The sequence below is a fragment of the Eptatretus burgeri genome, chromosome 10 (assembly GCF_056783735.1).
Source record: "Eptatretus burgeri isolate ZD-2024b chromosome 10, Ebu_testis_v1, whole genome shotgun sequence".
In the NCBI taxonomy this organism is placed as follows: domain Eukaryota; kingdom Metazoa; phylum Chordata; class Myxini; order Myxiniformes; family Myxinidae; genus Eptatretus; species Eptatretus burgeri.
The window spans coordinates 91,256,492-91,275,178 of NC_140970.1; the positions used below are offsets into that span (position 1 = coordinate 91,256,492).

Below are 18,687 nucleotides of genomic sequence, written 5' to 3' on the forward strand. Positions count from 1 at the left end.
GTGTGTGTGTATATTGTTACGAATTTGGAATTCAATTGCACACAACATACAGGTTCCCTGAGTCAGCGATGTCGATAAGTGCATGTTCCCGAGATAGCTCACCTTTCATTGTTTAAATGTTCAGAGATCGATTAGATGCGCTGCGGATCGATTTAATAGTTAGGGAACGAAACAATGGAGACGTCCCTCCCCCTCTTCTGCGAAGAGGAAGAAGAACCCTGCGGTGACGTCAACAACTCCCTCCCACCCGTGGTTGAGCGGGGGGTGGATCACGAGGGCATGAGTCACGCCGGGTGCGGGGGAGGGGGTGCAAAGGATAAAGAGGACATCTTTTCTTTGTTCAAAAAGAGTCCCGTGGGAGTCCCGTGGTACGGCTGAGTTCGTGGGCTGAGTTCGTGAAAGCCCTGTGGGAGTCCCGTGGTAGGGCTGAGTTCGTGGGCTGAGTTCGTGGGAGTCCCGTGGCAGAGTTCGTGTGCTGAGTCCCGTGGGAGGAGTAAGCTTTTTGCTTCGGCAGTTGGGGGAGTCAGGAGGAAGTCAGAAGCCAAGGAGCTGCGTGGAAGTCCGGGCGTCGCGAAGGAGACGCAAGCTGGAGGGGCAGCCTTGCCTGCTGTGTCGCACAAACCGCGCGTTCGTGTGGAGAGAGCCGGAGAGAGCTCGCCTGCCACACGGAAGGCCCGAGCTCGACCACGGCTACGCTAGCTGCTGTGTTGACGGGACGTCGTGGGTCGCTCAAGCCAGACACCACGAGGGTGCAGGTAACCTGCAACGGTCTCGTGGGACTCGTTCGGTCTGCCAAGTCCCACGCCATAAAGACCCAAGAGGTCCAGTCTGACCCCATTGCCTTTGATGGGGTCTTTTTCCTGCTTTTCTTTCGAATGAATGTTGTGGCGCCGAGTCCCGTAAGTAAAACTGTGTGAGTGACTGTACATTAATAATTACTTTTAGACCGTTGTAGTTCTTTTGCCATGCTTTTGTTGCTTGTTTAATTGCATACGTGTTTCATTCTAATAAATGTCCTTATGTAAATGTAATCCTGCTCGTTTCGTCCATTCCCTCATTGACTGAACATTTCGTGTGTTGGGAGTTAGAAAGCCGTTGGTTTGCCATAATAGGGGGACATATGGACTGACGGTTCTCAGCGATTACGCCGCTCGGAATCGCGCACGGGCAAGCTCACCTGGGCGGTTTGCTCCGTACGAGATCCGTCGAGGGTGGAATACCCCGGTAGTTGGATCACGTGGGTATTTAGTTACATTGAAGATTGGCAATCGACCCTACCCCACGTGATCTGCCGATTGGCATATTTCGGTTCTTGTACAAGGACCCGTCGCTCGGAGTTATCCGGGCAGCGATCTATATTCCGGGCGATCGGTCGGGGCGACTCGACTTGCGGCTCCGTTCAGAGCTGTTGGGTTGGCAGCCGACCCCCCAGCCCGGTAACAATATATATACATACTTGTCATGACCGTTTTTACAGCCATTTTTCCCTGCTGTGCAGGGGTTAGGCTTTTTCTTGAGGAATTGTTTTATGGCTGGATGCCCTTCCTGACGCCAACCCTGGTTGCCTCTTACGACACACAGGGATATGGTATACCTATTCTAACCGGGGCATACACCGGGACCAGTACACTGGTACTCACTTCGCCGACCTCAGATGGATGACAGGCTGAAACAACCCCCTGGTGTATTAATTCAGTGGCCCAACGGGGCTTGAACTCAGGACCCTGGGATCCCAAGCTGCCACCCTAACCACTAAGCCAACACCAGGCTTATATACATACTTGTCATCCAGGAAATAATTCAATACCGTACATATTGTATTGAATTTCCCCGGGCAACACGGGTACTTCAGCTAATATATACATGTTGAATTATTGTGAATGTCTTGTTCCGAGGACATCTTGAATGACCCACATAACAGGTATGGGAAACCTGCAATCAAACTGTGTGGGTTATAAAAGGAAATGTGTACAAACGCAAAATATTAGGAACAGACTGTCGTCGTATAAGGGCAGCAGGGTTAACTCAATTGGTGTAATATGCACGACTGATCTTAGCAAAGTCGAATTGTACAAACAAACCTCTTCTACCTTCGTGCCAAATGAGGTGCCACATGGTGAATCTCCATCAACTTTAAGGGCTGAATGCCCAGTGCATTGTAAAGTGAGTTAAGCCGGCTGTCAAGGTTGCAAAAATATGGATGAACCTTATGCATCTGAATAGTTAATATTAAATTCTCCACTCACTTACCTGACCAAATTAATCTGACCTATATATTATATTTGGACATGTACTTTATGAAAGACAATATAAAGATTTCAGGACTAGTGACAAGTGCATTCTTATATTGGAATCAATGTCAACAAACTGTATTCAGCTATCAAAATAAACTCTGTTTGCGTCGATACTTTTACTTGTACTGCTTTGTGTCATTATGATTCGTAAAAAGCAAAAGTAAAGAAGAAAGTTCAAAACAAGTGAAAGTTCACCTCTGCCCTCTCTTGACTCTGTCCCCGCCAGGTTTCGACACATGGTGTGCCAGTAACCCTCTTCTTGTTAAACTCCCAAAATCCAGGCTTACTGCTCACCTTCACTCATTTGTTCCTCTTTATTCTCAACTGTGAACCAACTTAGTGGACGGATTCAGACGAAACAGGGTAGACCGTTTGGATGTGTGAAAAGGACTAATTAATTCACTTTTGGTGAAGATCCGGATTCAGATCTGAAATGTTTTTTTTGTGGTTCTTCACCATTGAGAGATGGAGCCTAAAACTATATATATATATATATATATATATATATATATATATATATATATATATATATATATATATATATATATATATATATATATATATATATATATATATATATATATATATATATATATAGTATGATATCTCAAAAAGTTATGGTTGAGTGATGACAAAACTAGGTGGATGAGTTTGGTAGGTGAAAATAACAAGTCGATTAGATTTTCGTTGAGGTCCAGATGCAGATTCGGCCAATCATTGGGATACAAAACGTAAGCTGTTCAACCTGGTGGAGGTATGTGATCTCCCAAGTGCCATTCTAATTCCTTTTATGTTTCATCCCCAGATTCCCCTTCCTCTTCTCGCTGTGTTTCATTCAACTTGGGTGCAGCTTGTTCAACCCCATGTCTTTCTCCCCCTCCCCTTGATCTCACTCGCACTCTCACTTCTATTCTGCTGTTAGTGTTTCCCCCTTTCCATCTCATTCCCTTCCATTCTGCTCTCGCTCTTCTGCGAGCCTCAATCAAGTGCACAAAAGTGATAATTGACAAGATTTTTGGACCATGACGTAAAAATGAGAAGCAGACGCAACCTGGGCATGATGGTCAAAACAGCTTCTTCTTGTATTATAAGTACAATAGAGGTACTTGCATAAGGATAAGCCAATTGTGTTAGTTTAATGTTCCAAGAGGCAAACTAAATAAGTTAGAAAACCCACAAAATCTGATCTTGAGTCCCATGCTCCAAAGCATGTTGTAAAGTAGAACCCCTCCTCCTACACTGAATACCACACCTGAGCATACATACCCAGCTGGCAGCCAAGACTCCAGTAGAGATGCGGGCTGAAGTTGCTGGAGTCCACACGTAGGGAAGATGGGTAGACACGTGAGAGCTGACGCCGGTTGAAATGCAGGAACGCCTCCGCACGCTGCTGTTGAAGCTGGTTTGCTTTGCTCTCGCTCAGGGACGTCACTTGCCAGCTACTGGTGTCTGCATGTAAGAAATCGTGCTTGAAGGCATTGCAATTGAAAACTTTCTCAATGTACACAAAAGCATTGAGGTTAGACAAGAAGTTAGGGGGAAGAACAGGAACTAATCAAAACAAATAAATGTGTGTATGTGTGTGTGTCTCCTCCATAACTCCAAAACCGTGAAACCTTGCAGCCTGAAACTTTGCAAGCGGAGAAAGAAAACTTCAAGGAAGTGCATGACTGAAAATTAGGTGTTTGGGTTCATTAAAACACCCCTTTTGAGGATAATTAACGGCCTTATTTAATTATATCCTTTATCAGGCACATCCTCGGATACCGCTCTCTCTCTCTCTCTGGGTTCTTTAGGCGTATCCAAAGAAACTTCGCTGGGATCTGAAGCCGACATGTTTTTTCGCCTGCTCAACCATGCATCGACTTGCAACAGGCCGCAGCGATTTCTGAACTATAAAAGTTTTTTTGTTTTTTTTAAATACAAATTTTTTTTACACAAGTTTTAATACACAAGCAAAAATCTGGCACACTGTTTAACCTTTGGAATGAGAGATACAGCAAACATTTTACCCATGCGGTATACATACCGGTCAAAGGTTTTTTAGGCTGTCAAACAAATGATTTACCCACCGTCAGGCCGAAGATCGTGAAGGGCCACAGAGCGAGTATATTGCACTAGATCAGAGAGAGCGCGGCACAGTGGCAACCGCTTTGTACCCCGCCGGGGAGATCCCCGGCTGGGAGCCGGTGCACCTGCACGGGGGCTTGCGGGGCAACGTTGACAGGAAAACAGAAGGTAAATGGGATAAAGTTCGATCAGAGAGCCGGTAGGTCAAGCAAGGGAATGAAATCAGATTTTGAAAATTCTCTAGGCAAAGCTTAAAATGGTAGTAGTGAGGGAGCTGCCCTGGCATCTGGAAGATTGCGCGCTCAGATAAGGCTGCAGGCATCAGTGTTCAATAAATTTGGATTTTAACCTTCTGAAATCTGCGGTAATCGTGAGAAATTACCACATCACTATCACACTGTTGGTAAAAACACAGCTGCTTCCCAAATGGCCTTTGAGAAGGTAATCAACCCATCATGTTTGATCTGGACTTTACGGGGCACCAGTTTACACTTTGTGGTTGCCTCTCTTAAAATACCCTCAATGCAGCTTGGGATTGGGCACCAAAATTCTGTCTATAAACGGCACTAAATAATTATTACTATTATTATGATACAAGTTATAAAAGAAACAAGTAAAAAACATAATAATAATAATAATAATAATAATAATAATAATCACATTCCAACAAATCTTGGTAAAAGAATCTCACCTGTCTGATCCTTCTTGTTGTCCAGATGTCTCCTCTTGTTTGCTTTTTGTCTTTGTGTTTTTTCTCTGCACACCGAGAAAATAACATTTTCTTTTCAACAGGATCGGAGAATATACAATTTCGGATGCTTTGGGACTGCCAGCTTTCTTTTGTCATTGCAATAACAAACACGGCACAGGCAAAGCAGTTTTGGAATGAAGACAAAAAAAAAAAATCTGTTGTAGCCGCTGTGCCTTGTTGACGTAGCCAGTATCAAGTGAAGTAGTCGGGATATTGGCCAAGTCACCAGGACCTAATGGCTTAATGGCAAAATCATTACAGTAGAGACGAGGTTTGAACCTGGCAATTGGAGAATCGTGAGGCATCACCGCTCAGACAAAATCACCAAACCGGCCATTTGTCATGACGAACCTTCAGTAAATCTTATTGTTCAGAACTCGTTATTCGATTCCATTTGGCCATTTATTACCTCCGCCACCGGAGGTGAAGGAGGTTTTGTTTTCACCCCTTTCTGTTTGTTACTTGCAAAATCGAAGATTTTTCAAGTGTATCGGTTGGTCAATTTTGTTATTCTGTCTGTCTGTCCGTCCGTCTGTTTGTCTGGCTGTTTGTCGCCGACAGGTCACAATTTTAAACCGATCTTCACGACACTTCACCACATGGTAGAGTTTTTCATAAGAAAGAAACCCATTGTTTTTAAGGTCAAAAGGTCAATATAGGGCAAAGGTCAACAACTTCGGTAGGATTTCTAAAATCCTCAAGTTTCATCTGATTGACTTGAAATTTGGAGAGGGTTTATATTTCAGGTCAATTAATTCCAATTCGCCAATTATTGTTGAGGTCAACATCGACCAAAAGGTCAACATAGGCCTAAGGACAACAACTAAGATGGTATTTCTAAAATCCTTAATTTTCATCCGATTGACTTGAAATCTGAAGAGGATTTATATTACATGTCACTAAATTCAACCACTAATTATTTTGTAGGTCTACATGGGTCAAAAGGTCAACATGGGCCAAATTCTAAAATTGACAATTTTTATCTGATTCACTTGAAATTTGAAGAGTTGCATGTTTGGTCATTGAATTCAACCACCAATTCTTTTTAAGGTCAAATTTGTTTTATGGATTTTATAAGTATTGTGCTCTGCACGATGTCGTCTTCTCCTGCACCGTTATTCTCAGGTTTTCCGTCTGTCTGTATGTATGTAATGGACAGCTCTGGAGGCCGGGAAGTCAACCGATTTTGATAAAACTTTACTGGTAGGTTCATACCAGGATCGAGTTATATGTTTTTGAGCACCGTTGCTATGGACGCCACCCTTGCTTAGCAATGGGACTTTGAAATTTTTGAAAAAATCCGAAAAATATTTATATATATATATATATATTTTTTTTTTTCGAAAATCAAAAATCGGCTTCCGTGCTTTTATGCGCACTATAATCAACCTCTTTGTCAAAAATTTTCAGCTCGATCCGTCAAAAAACGTATGACGAGTATGCAATTATATAGCGACCACCCATGTCGCCTTACCGGCTTGTTTGTTTGTCTGTTTGTATACAGGAGATCTCAAAAAGTTGTGCACGGATTCAGATGAAATTTTGTGGACAGGTTTGGTGTGTGACAAGGACGAACGGATTAGATTTTGGTGAAGATCTGGATCCGGATACTAGAATTTTAAAAGTGATTCTTCACCATTGAGAGATGGGGCCAAAAACGATATATAGCACGATATCTCAAAAAGTTGTGCACGGATTCGGATGAAACTTGGTGGACACATTGGGTGTGTGACAAGGAAAAATTAATTCTGTTTTGGTGAAGATCTGGATCCGGATCCGGATCTGATAATTTTTGAAGTGATTCTTCACCATTGAGCGATTGGGCCAAAAACGATATAGCACTGCATAGCATGATATTTCAAAAATGTATTAGGCCCGATATGTTCTCATGGATCAGGAATTGCATGGTAGAGGTAGGCGCTCTACCGAGTACCCTTCTAGTTATGCTTGTGTTGGAAAGTCTCATGCTGTTTGTTGGAGCTACAGCACCTTGTCTCGCCGAAAGGTCCTGATGAACGAGGAACGCTTGCTGATGGTTCTTTGGTCTGCACCGTCTCCTGCACTCAGTCTATCCTGCATGACGGACACAAAATAATCCATGACAACTACAAGGCGGTCATGTGTTTGACACGTTGGTGAAAGCCTTCATAATGAAAATAACGAAAGCATTCGTTATACAATCTCACAATTGTTATTTCCCTCTCCAACCCTTTAAACCCTTCATCATTCCACAACTCCATCCAATTGCACGAGCTCTTCCAGCAGCCCTTTCCGTGTTATTCTCCTCCAATATAAGCTGCTCATCTCCAACTCTTTGTCGCCCCCTTCTTTCATCTATTTCCTACCTTTCACAATTCCAAATTATTTCTATCGCTGCAGTTATTCAAAATTGCAGCCCACCTACATCTATCTCGTGCAACCCACCTCTTTGTCCACCTGCAAAATAAATGTTCACCAATGCTGCTTGACTCTGCTTCCATTGTCTACCTGTTGCCCTCTCTATTGTCAGTGTGTTAGTTGACCGAATTCAAAATTTTTGAAAGAATTCAAAATACTGGTTTTCAATGTTCTCTTTATAAATAGAAATTGATAACACTGATATCAATACCATTCAAAATGTTCCATTCAAAAAAAACACTATTTAACACCATTCAAAATTCCAGCAGCATTCAAAATTATCTCTGATTCTAAAATATGGCTCAAATCATATAATGAAGCATGGAAGAGCATTGCTCACTGCACAGAGAATTAATTAACATACAAACTGAGTCGAGACGTCTCAGAGACATCGATAAGAAATGGAAATATGTATTGCCTTGTGAGTCATTATCTACATTATCTACATGGAATTTGAAGGTGAGTTTGGGGTGGATTAACGGGGGTAGAAAAGATCGAGGATTTGGATGGGGGATGACAAGAGGTGGTGGTGAACAGCTGTTTTGAAGGCTTGGAGGGAAGAATGGGAAAGAATAGAGTGAGGGAGTTTATTCCAAAGGTGGGGAAAAAGAGGAATGAAAGAGTGAAGGTGAGCAGTGATTCGTGATTTTAGTAGTTTTACCAGAAGGGGGTTGTTGGCAGACCTCGAGCTCCTTGCGGAAATATGGTGGGGACAAATCACAGACACAGCAGGTGGGGTGAGACCGGAGAGGATTCGGTAGAAAACTGAAAAACCACCGACCTGCCTGCCGTGAGAGAGTGAGAGGCCCAAAGACTCAGCCTCATTGCGGGAGATGCCAATGATCCAAAATGCCTTGGTTTCCACAGCGTGAAGCCGAGAAAGTGGGAGGCAGGAGCACCAGCCCAGAGTGGAGAGCAGTACTCCATCAGGCTATGGATGAAAGCTTTTCATGTGGTCAGGAGCTCAGGTGGGCTGAGGAAGGACTTTGCACGATGGAGGATTCCAAGTCTGTGACTGGCTTTGGAGGCCAGTTTTGAAATGTGGCTTTCCCAGGAAAGGTCATGGCAGATAGTGAGACCCAGAAGCTTGAAAGAAAGGACTTCTTCCAGAGGATTGTTGAGAGAGTGGATGGGGGGGGGGGTTCCAAACGGTCCTTTCGGAGAGACATCGTGAGAGAGTGAGATTTGTCAGGATTGTCAGTTCCACGTGTTGGACCAGTTTGTGATTTTATCTAGATCTGCAGTTGGCGAAGAAGCTGCTGCATGCCGGTCTGAGGGATGACAGATGGCACGGCAGAGGGTGGAGTCATCAGCAAAGAGATAAAGAGTATTTTCCAGAGAGTTGGAGAGATCATTGATGAAAACCAGAAAAAGAACAGGGCCCAGAACGCTACCTTGAGGAACACCAGCCTGGACAGGAAGAGGAGATAAAAGAACTCCATTAAGGGCCACACGTTGACTGCGACAGGAGAGGAAGTCTGCGAGCCATGAGTGGAGATGGCCTTGGACACCATCGGAAGAGAGTTAGTGAGTAGGGCAGGGTGCCAGATCATGTCAAAAGCACGTGATATGTCCAGGGATACGGCTCGGATTTCCTTTCTGGCATTGAGGACCTCCATCCATTGTTGGGAGAGCAGAAGCAACATATCCAGGGTAGAGTGACCTGGTCTAAAACCAAATTAATGATCGGAAATCAGGCCATTGGAGAAGAGGAAGGATTTCATGTCTGAAGCGATGATGGATTCCATCATCTTGCTTCATCATGGAAGATACCAAAATTCATCATGGCTAAACCCTTGGTTTCCACAGTATGAAGCTGAGCTCAGTGTGAGGCAGGAGCACCACCCCATATATATATATATATATATATATATATATATATATATATATATATATATATATATATATATATATATATGTATATATATATATATATATATATATATATATGTATATATATGTATATATGTATATATATGTATATGTATATATGTATATATATGTATATATATGTATATATATATATATATATATATGTATATATATGTATATATATGTATATATATATATATATATATGTATATATGTATATATATGTATATATATATATATATATATATGTGTGTATATATATATATATATATATATATATATATATATATATATATGTATATATAATATATATGTAAATATATATAAACATAAATATTGTTGCGAATTCGCGCCCACCGGCGTGCGAGCGACCACGTAACTCGAATCGCGGCACGTCGCCCACCGGACGGACAATTCCGTCGTGACCCTCTCGGAATAACGCCGGGAACTAGTCATGGTGGGCCTTTCGGCCTCACCACGATTGTGCCAATCGGCCCCCCGCGTGGGATAGGGTTGTTCGCCAAATTCGACCTACCTAAGTACCCACACGGAGGGTAGACCGGGCGATCGCACCTCGCCGCAGGTCCACTTCGGACACGGGCCACTTTAAGCGACCCGTTCCGTACTATCGGGATAACCGAGTGGTGTTATCGTCAACCTCGACGGTTCTGATTAATTATCGGGCGTATTTAGCCCACTACCAACCCTTTACGTGAAGTAAGTTGGAGATTCAATTAAAGAAAAGACGAAGCGAAACGGGAAAAACAGTTCAACATAAGGCACATTTATTCCGCGGCAAACGGAAAGCACACATATACAATTACAACAATTATGCACCAAAAGCAATTGCAACAAAAGAAACACAATGCAGATCTACTACCGACTACGCGAGCACACGGCAACACTTACACAGTTTTACTTTACAGACGGCGCCGACAACACATATATTCAAAAGCAAAAGAAAAGGGCCACCCTCAACGACAAGGGGGTAGACGGGCCTGTGGGCCGAGACCGCGTGGAGCCTACCCGTCTTGTGATGAGCCGCAAAATGTCGCGGCGGTGCCCCGACTCCGCACTCCTCCGCGGGTTTCGTTGGCACTGCTTGGAATGGGGTGGGAACGGGGCCCCCTCTTCGCACTATCTCAGCGCGGGGGGAAACAGGGGGGGGTTGTTGATGCTCTGGGGAAAGAGGCTAGCTGGCTTGCTTGGGTCCCGCGACGAGCGATTCCACTGCGACCTCGACCGCGTTCCCGGCTTCCCCTCTCTGCAGCTCCCCGACAGACTCCGAACCCCGACAGACCGACTCTCCTCCAAACCCGTCTTAACTGCTGCTGCCACACTTCGCCGCCACCACACCTCTCCAACTCGCCCGAGCACGAAACGGAAAACTGACTGAATTCGACCCGCGCTCGGCGCTTTATAGTACGGCAGGAGAATCCATATGCACGGGGCGGAGCCACGCTCGCCCATTGGACGGAGGAAAAGTCGGCGTGAACCTCCCCTGATCCTCGAATTTGCATATATCGATTCTACTCCGACGCGCCTGGAAGCGGGGCCAAATCGCCCCGCGCTTAATGATTGGAGGGATCGGAAGTGGGCGTGTATCATTCCTGATCCGACTTTTCCTCGGAAAGGCCGCTTTTTGCACCCGCGGATCAGCGCGCGTCCCGCACGAGGCCAGGACAGCCTGACGCTCTGTGCCCACAAGCGGTGCGGGAATGGCGGTAGAAGGAGGAGAGGTGAAGGTGGTGGAGGGTGTAAAGTGGCGGTCCCTGGCCACGGTGACGCTTGGAGTGGCGGTGATGCGATGGTTGCGAGATCGAGTTGCGAAGGTAAAGGTCGTGGCTGTTGGCGTTGTTGTTGTTGTGAAGCGGCGTTGCGGTTGGTGGTTGTTGTGTGATGGCGGTTGAGACGTGGTTGGTTCAAAATAAAGATAGAACAGAAAAACGGCTATCTTAAAGGGTCGCAGCCCGAATGAATCACATTTATTCCCTCTAAACAACGGGTTTGGGGCTAACTACACATGTACTTACAGAGATATCTCACCTACGGGACCTGAATGGTGGTTTGCGAATTTCCTCAACCACAACAATATATACACACATATATATATATATATATATATATATATATATATATATATATATATATATATATATATATATATATATATACATACATATATATATATATATATATATATATATATATATATATATATATATATATACTCGAATATATATATATATACTCACATATATAGATATATATATATATATATATATATATATATATATATATATATATATATATTTATGTATATATATATATATATATATATATATATATATATATATATATATATCTATATATATATATATATATATATCTATATATATATATATATATATATATATATATATATATACATATACATATATATACATATTGTTGCAGATTTGGAAACCTTGTGCACACAAACAGACAGCAGTCCCAAAGCTTAGTTATTTCAATTAGTATGTGTTTATAGTTAGAATCCGTCCCCTCTGTCTCATGGGAATTTCGTGTGTGCGCTACGAATTACTTTTTAGTTGGTTTTTTTTATACATCCTCCACATCCACATCAACTACAACAACAACCACTACAGCTCAACAACTACAAGAACGCCAACAACATCGCCACCGTCCCTGACTCGACCCGGGCGCCATTACGCACTGTTTTTGGCTGGGGACGTGGGCAGAGCTTTCGTCGTCTCTGGTCGAAGCTCCGCTCCGAGGAGGGGGAGGAAAGCGTTTCCTCGAGCCAATGAGCGGAGGGCGAGCACTACACGCATGCCCCAGCCAATCGGGAAGCCACCATGAGTCACCTGAGAACCCCTCGTCAAATCAGGAGGCGAGTGGCGAGGAGAAGAAGCCGCTCCCACAAAAAGAAGAGAGAGAGATTGGTTTAGTCTGGACCAGTTTTTGAAGAGACCGGGTGATCGTGGTAACGGCAGAGTGGTGAGCAGTGATTGGGGCAATGGCTTGGTCGATGAGCATGCTGTAGATGATCATGGCGACTGCGAGTGTACTACAGATGGTTTGAGACAGTAGAGGTCGTGGTTGAGCGGTCTCGTTCGGGGCCGTGGACTTCGGGTCGTGGGTTCGAGTCTCACCAGTGGTTCGGAGTCGGTGTGGCCACACGAAGCAGACAGGTATCCCTGCCCGGCTTGACCGAGATAGACCCATGGTGTCCAGTTTCTTTTTGGGTGTGTGTGTGTGTGTCCGTGGGCCCAGTTTGTGAAGTAGAACTGGGCAAGTGCTTTCCTTTGCTTGTAACTTACCATCTCTTTATTTGTGATGAAGTCTGCTCTGTGTCTCCCTCCCTTATAAATAAACCCTCTTGTTAAATGTTCCAGTTCGTTGCCCGTGTTTTCTTCCATTGACCCAGCACGGTGCGGGTTTGAGGAATAGTAAGGCCGTTCATACCGTAAGTTGTTCATTTGGATCGGCGCGGCTTTGTTAACTCCCGCTAGGTTACGCCGGATCCGAGTCGGTAACAGCGCCTTGGTCCAGACAAAGTCGGCCGAGGGTGTGGTTTCCCCGGTAGCTTGACTGCGTGGGTACTTAGGTAAATTGAAATTCGGCAATTAACCCTACCCCACGCAGTCAAGGTATTGGCATCCACGGTCCTTAGGTGACTCGTCGACTCCGGAGTTATCTGGGGTGACGACCTATAAATTCCGGGTGTTCGGTGAGAGACGACTCCACTGCTCCACCTAGTGGTCGTTTATCGCCACTGACCCCCAGCCCACAACAATATATAGATAGATATATAAACATGCGAGGTCCGTCTAAAAAGTAACGGGACTGAGCCTGCTGTGTGCTCCACTTGCACAACTTGAATGAACGGGTTGCGTCACAGTCTTTCACAACATTCCAGCAATATATATCTATATATATATATATATATATATATATATATATATATATATATATATATATATATATATATATATATATATATATGATTGGTGATGGTTGACTGCGCTCATTGTGTGAATTTTTTACAGGTCGTGCTTTACACGTCTCGTCTGAGTTGTCGCGCTATGAGTCGTGAGCAAAGAGCCAATCTGAAGTTTCTTGCCAAGCTTGGCAAAACACCTTCCGAATCCTTCGCACTGCTGCAGCAAGTCTAAAGGGGAAGAAACGATGTCACGTCCACATGTATTTGAATGGCACAAGAGGTTCAAAGAGGGACGGGAGGAGGTTGAAGACGATCCACGGTCTGGAAGACCTTCAACGATCAGAATGGCGGACAACATCGAGCGTGTAAAGCAGATGGTGCGCGCAGATTGTCTACTCACGGTGCAGATGATTGCTGAGGAACTTTCCATCAACAAGGACACTCTCTGGAGCATCATCACTGAAAATCTCGAAATGCTCAGGGTGTGTGCAAAGATGGTCTCCAAGCTGTTGTCCGAGGACCAGAAACAGCAAAGAGTCACTGTCTGTCAAGATGTTATCGAGCGCCTCGAGGACGATCCAGACCTGCTCGGGCAAGTTATTACTGCCGATGAATCGTGGTTATTCGAATACGATCCCGAGACCAAATCGTAGAGTCGTCAGTGGAAAAGTCCGGCAACACCAAGACCAAATAAAGCAAGGATGTTAAAGTCGAAGGTCAAGGTGATGCTCTCGTCACGTTTTTTGACATCAAGGGCATCGTACACTTCGAGTTTCTACCACAGGGTCAAACCGTGAATCAATACGTGTACAAGGAGATCCTCCGGCGCCTCATGGGATCAGTCCGGGACAAGAGGAGGGATCTGTGGGAGAACAACGCCTGGGTACTCCACCATAACAACGCTCCTACTCACAGTGCCCTGAGCATCCGACAGTTTCTGGTGGAGAGGAACATGCCAACTCTGGAGCAACCCCCGTATTCGCCAGACTTGGCCCCTTGTGATTTTTTCTTATTCCCTAAGCTCAAGGGGGTGATCAAGGGGACCCGATTTCCTGATGTGGATGCCATCAAAAGGGCCGTGAGGACGGAGCTCCGGAGGATTCCAGAAGAAGCCTTCCGGGGGGTGCATTGGAGCATGGAAGAGGAGGATGGACAAGTGTGTGAGACTGGAGGGAAACTATTTTGAAGGGGACAAGCTGTGATTTCAATATATTTTTTGGAATAAAATTTCTGTGGTCAGTCCTGTTACTTTTTAGAGAGACCTCGTATATGTATATATTTTTATTTATTTATTATTGTTATTATTTATTTATATATATATATATATATATACATATACATATACACACACACACGCGTAACCTGGTGTTGGCTTTACGATTAAGGTGGCTGGCTTAAGATCTTAGGATCTTGAGTTTGAGCCCCTTTTGTGCTGTTAAATAACACCAGGTGGGTTGACTCAGCCTGTCATCCATCCGAGGTCGGCAAAATGAGTATCAGCTTGCTGGAAACAGGGAGTAGTGCATCAGCAGCACAGCCATGCTCCCTGCAATGATGCAACTAGCAGACACAGGCTGCATACGAAGTAAGAATCATAATAATAAATACCGTATGCATATATTTCCTGGTTATCTAGTCCCATGAAGTCATGGCCGACTTCTGGTGACCTTCATGATAAGATTTTCCAAACCTCCCTATCATGCACTGCTTACCGTAGCTCTGGCAGATACAGCTTGGTTGCAGCCTTTACCCCATCCTTCCAGCACATACAGGGTCCACCTCATGCTCTTCTTACCTCAACCATACCCAGCATGGTTGACTTCTCCAGACTTTAATTTTCTGCATGCATGATGTGTCCAAAGCATGACAGTTTCTGTTTCAGCATCAGCACTTCTAACGGACATGGCGGTCTCATTACTTCCACCACTAAAGGTGGACAGAGGTAATGTTTTCACCCCTGTCTGTTTGTCTGTCTGTCTGACCGTGAGCAGGATATCTCAAAAGGTTATGGATGCATTTTGACAAAGCTTGGTGGACATGTTGGATGTGTGACAAGGACAAATTCATGAGCTTTTGGTCATGTTCTGGATCCGGATTCTTCACCATTGAGCGATAGAGCCAATAACGATATATAGCATGAGGTTTCAAAAGATTATGGACGGATTATGACAAAACTCAGTGGACGAGTTGGGTAGCTGACAACAATAAGCCAATTCGATTTTGGTTCAGGTCTGGATTCAGATCCAACCTATCAGTGGGATACAAAACCTGAACTGCTCAGCCTAGCGGAGGTACGTACTCTACCGCTGTTTTAATTTCTTCACTTATTTGTTTGTCTCTCTTGCAGTCCACGGAATTTTTTACATTCGTCTCCAATAGCACATTATAAAAATGCCAATCTTCTTCCTTTCTTTCTTTTTCACTGTCCATGACTCACTTCCATACATTACAACAGGAAACACCAGAGCATTCAACCAGCCTCCTCATGGTTTGTATCGTCACACCGTTGTCTTTCCAGAACTTCCTCAATCCTGCCATTGCTGTCCCCCCCCCCCCCAATGTTGACCATTGATTAATTTCTCATCCACATTCTCCACTCACTTCAATCTTAGAACCCAGGAAGATGAAACCTTCCACTATTTCCACATGATAGTCTCACAATCTGAACATGTCAACCTTCTCAGTTTACAAGATTTTAGCCTTTTTTCGGTTTCCTCCTTCACCGTCTGCAGAAGTTTTATCAAGTCCTCTTCACTTTCTGCCAACAGAGTAGTATCATCAATCCTTCGATTATTGATACGTCTTCCTCCATTCCTGAGTGCAGCCTCTATGTCATCAAAGTCATCTAAACAGCTTGTAATCAAAACCGACGTGCTCCAGTCGCTGTTGCACACAACAAAAGGTCACAAAAGGTGATCACGCCAACGTGCGGTAAGATTATTAGCTCCCGTTGGACTTCGTCCGACAAAGGGGCTTCTGGATTTGGTCTTCATTTTCGTGTCGCTGGAAGGACTTTGTGTCCAACGAGCGGTTGCTGAGAGAGACTCAAATGAAATTTGTTACCTGCATGGTCCGTGAGCGTCAGCTGCGGCTCTTTGAACATGTGGCTCGTTTTCCTGACGCTCATCCTGCTCACCAGATTCTCTTAGCAAGAGAGTCCCGTGAGTGGAGGAGGCCAACGGACCGACCACGTGCCTCGTGGTTGCAGCAGGTTGGATTGGCATATCAAGGAGATGGGGAGGGGCCAGGCATCTGCCTGGAGGATGGCCAGACGGAGGCCCCTGGAGTTCCAGTGTAACGTGGATGTGGCGACGCGCTGCTCCGGCGCATGCTCCCATACCTGGCCTGACCTTATATATGTCTTTGTTGTATTTGATAATATGTACTTCTGTCTGAAAGACTTAAGTTTTCACCGCACTGCTTTTTTTGAAACTCCCTGTATATATATATATATATATATATATATATATATATATATATATATATATATATATATATATATATATATATATATATATATATATATATATATATATATATATATATATATATATATATATATATATATATATATATATATATAGTTTGCGAGAGGTGGAATTATTTGCAGTATAAACAATATCGCATTTTCAAATTGATTCATGAGATAATGCCAGTGTTGTTTTTACGTAATTTGATTTTGTAATTGCCTCATTAATATCAGGCAATTCCGATGAGCTCAGACAGTCTGAGATGTGCCCTGCCTTGAGGATTTATAATGGCTCAGAGTATAATCTATAAATCTTTGCCGAGTCGACTGCAACGAGTCGACTGTAAAGCAATTAATGATTTGCTAAAACAAAACAAAAAAAGATTAGGTAAGCTCAATTAAACCCATTATGGGTTGGAGCACAACATATGCGTTTCTTTTATCCATGTCGGGTCCCCAATCGGAGACATTATTAAATGGTGAGCTTTGTAAAAAAAAAAAAATCTGGGGGATTTGTACTTCGGGGTGGTGGGAGAAGGTGGGGGAGCGGGTTGTCCAGGGGATAAAGAATGGAAATTTTACAAATCACATTCATCACTCTGCTGAGCCTTTATCCACAAGGCTTTGTGCTGAGTGAAGAGGAGTGGAGGGGGGGCTGCCAACCAAAGGGGGCTTTGTGGTTCGAATGGGGCTTTGTGGTTCGAAGGGGGTTTTGTGGTTCGAATGGGGCTTTGTGGTTCAAAGGGGGTTTTGTGGTTCGAATGGGGCTTTGTGGTTCGAAGGAGGCTTTGTGGTTGTATCTGCCTCAAGCGTTGGTTTGTGTTCGTTTGATCCCTCACTGAAGTGCAGCATCTGCACAATCGGCATTCATGGTGTGTTCATGTGAAATCATCCATATGCCATTGTATAGTTCAATGTATTTTCAATCTTGGGAGGCCGGAACAGGCAACGTGTCGTCATCAATATTCTTTTAAATGCAAAGGAGGTATTACTTCGGATAAGCCAGAATAAATCAACATGGAGTCTTTCAAATGGTTCTCAGAAGGAGATACAAAAGTCCAACAAAAAAATTATGTCTATAATATATATATATATATATATATATATATATATATATATATATATATATATATATATATATATATATATATATATATATATATATATGCAGAGCGTAGTGGCGTGCGCCTGTAATCCGGCTACTCGGAGGCTTGGGTTGGAGGATCGCTTGAGGACGGGAGCCGTGCACTGGGCTGCGCTATGAGAGGGTGTAGGTCAGGTCAGGTATGGGAGCATGTGCCAGAACAGCGCGTCGCTGCGTCCACTTTCCGCCGGTACTCCAGGGGCCTCCGTCTGGCCATCCCCCAGGCAGATGCCAGGCCCATCCCCATCTCCTTGAGATGATGGTCAACCTGCTGCAACCATGAGGCACGTGGTCGGCCCACTGGCCTCCTCCACTCATGAGACTCTCTCGCTGAGAGAATCTGGTAAGCAGGATCAGCGTCAGGAAAACGAGCCACATGTCCATACAGCCGCAACTGACACTCACGGACTATGCAGGTAACAAATCTCATCCGAGTCTCTCTCAGCAACCGCTCGTTGGATACAAAATCCAACCAGCGATAGCCAAGGATTCTCCGAAGAGACCCGGTACCAAAGAAATTAAGTCTCTGTCTCAGATCCTTGGTCAGAGTCCAAGTCTCGCACCCATAGAGCAAGACTGGAAGTACCAAGGACCTGAAGACTCGGACTTTCGTCCTCCCGCACAGGTACCGGCAGCGCCACACCCCATGATCCAGTGAATCCATGACTCCCCAGGCCTGACCCAGACGTCTATTGACCTCTGACTCGCAGCCAGCAGAGACATGAATATCACTGCCAAGGTAAG

General features: G+C 44.2%; 1 protein-coding gene and 1 long non-coding RNA gene across 6 annotated transcripts in view; one reads left to right on the forward strand and one right to left on the reverse strand.

Moving 5' to 3' along the window:
• Nucleotides 1–18,687, reverse strand: part of LOC147019103 (1-phosphatidylinositol 4,5-bisphosphate phosphodiesterase eta-2-like) — a 236,147-nt gene that overhangs the window by 45,998 nt on the left and 171,462 nt on the right. For all 5 annotated transcript variants that reach the window (XM_085899377.1, XM_085899381.1, XM_085899379.1 and 2 more), the window contains 4 exons: nucleotides 7,105–7,188; nucleotides 5,056–5,120; nucleotides 4,367–4,500; nucleotides 3,561–3,743 (listed from right to left, as the gene is read on the reverse strand). In XM_085899377.1, the coding sequence (XP_085755503.1) occupies nucleotides 3,561–3,743; nucleotides 4,367–4,500; nucleotides 5,056–5,120; nucleotides 7,105–7,188 (466 nt within the window). The remainder of the gene's footprint in view (nucleotides 1–3,560; nucleotides 3,744–4,366; nucleotides 4,501–5,055; nucleotides 5,121–7,104; nucleotides 7,189–18,687) is intronic.
• LOC147019104 (uncharacterized) lies at nucleotides 4,420–7,583 on the forward strand. Its single transcript, XR_015062639.1, has 2 exons — nucleotides 4,420–4,532; nucleotides 7,121–7,583. It is a non-coding gene; the product is annotated as an uncharacterized LOC147019104 (long non-coding RNA).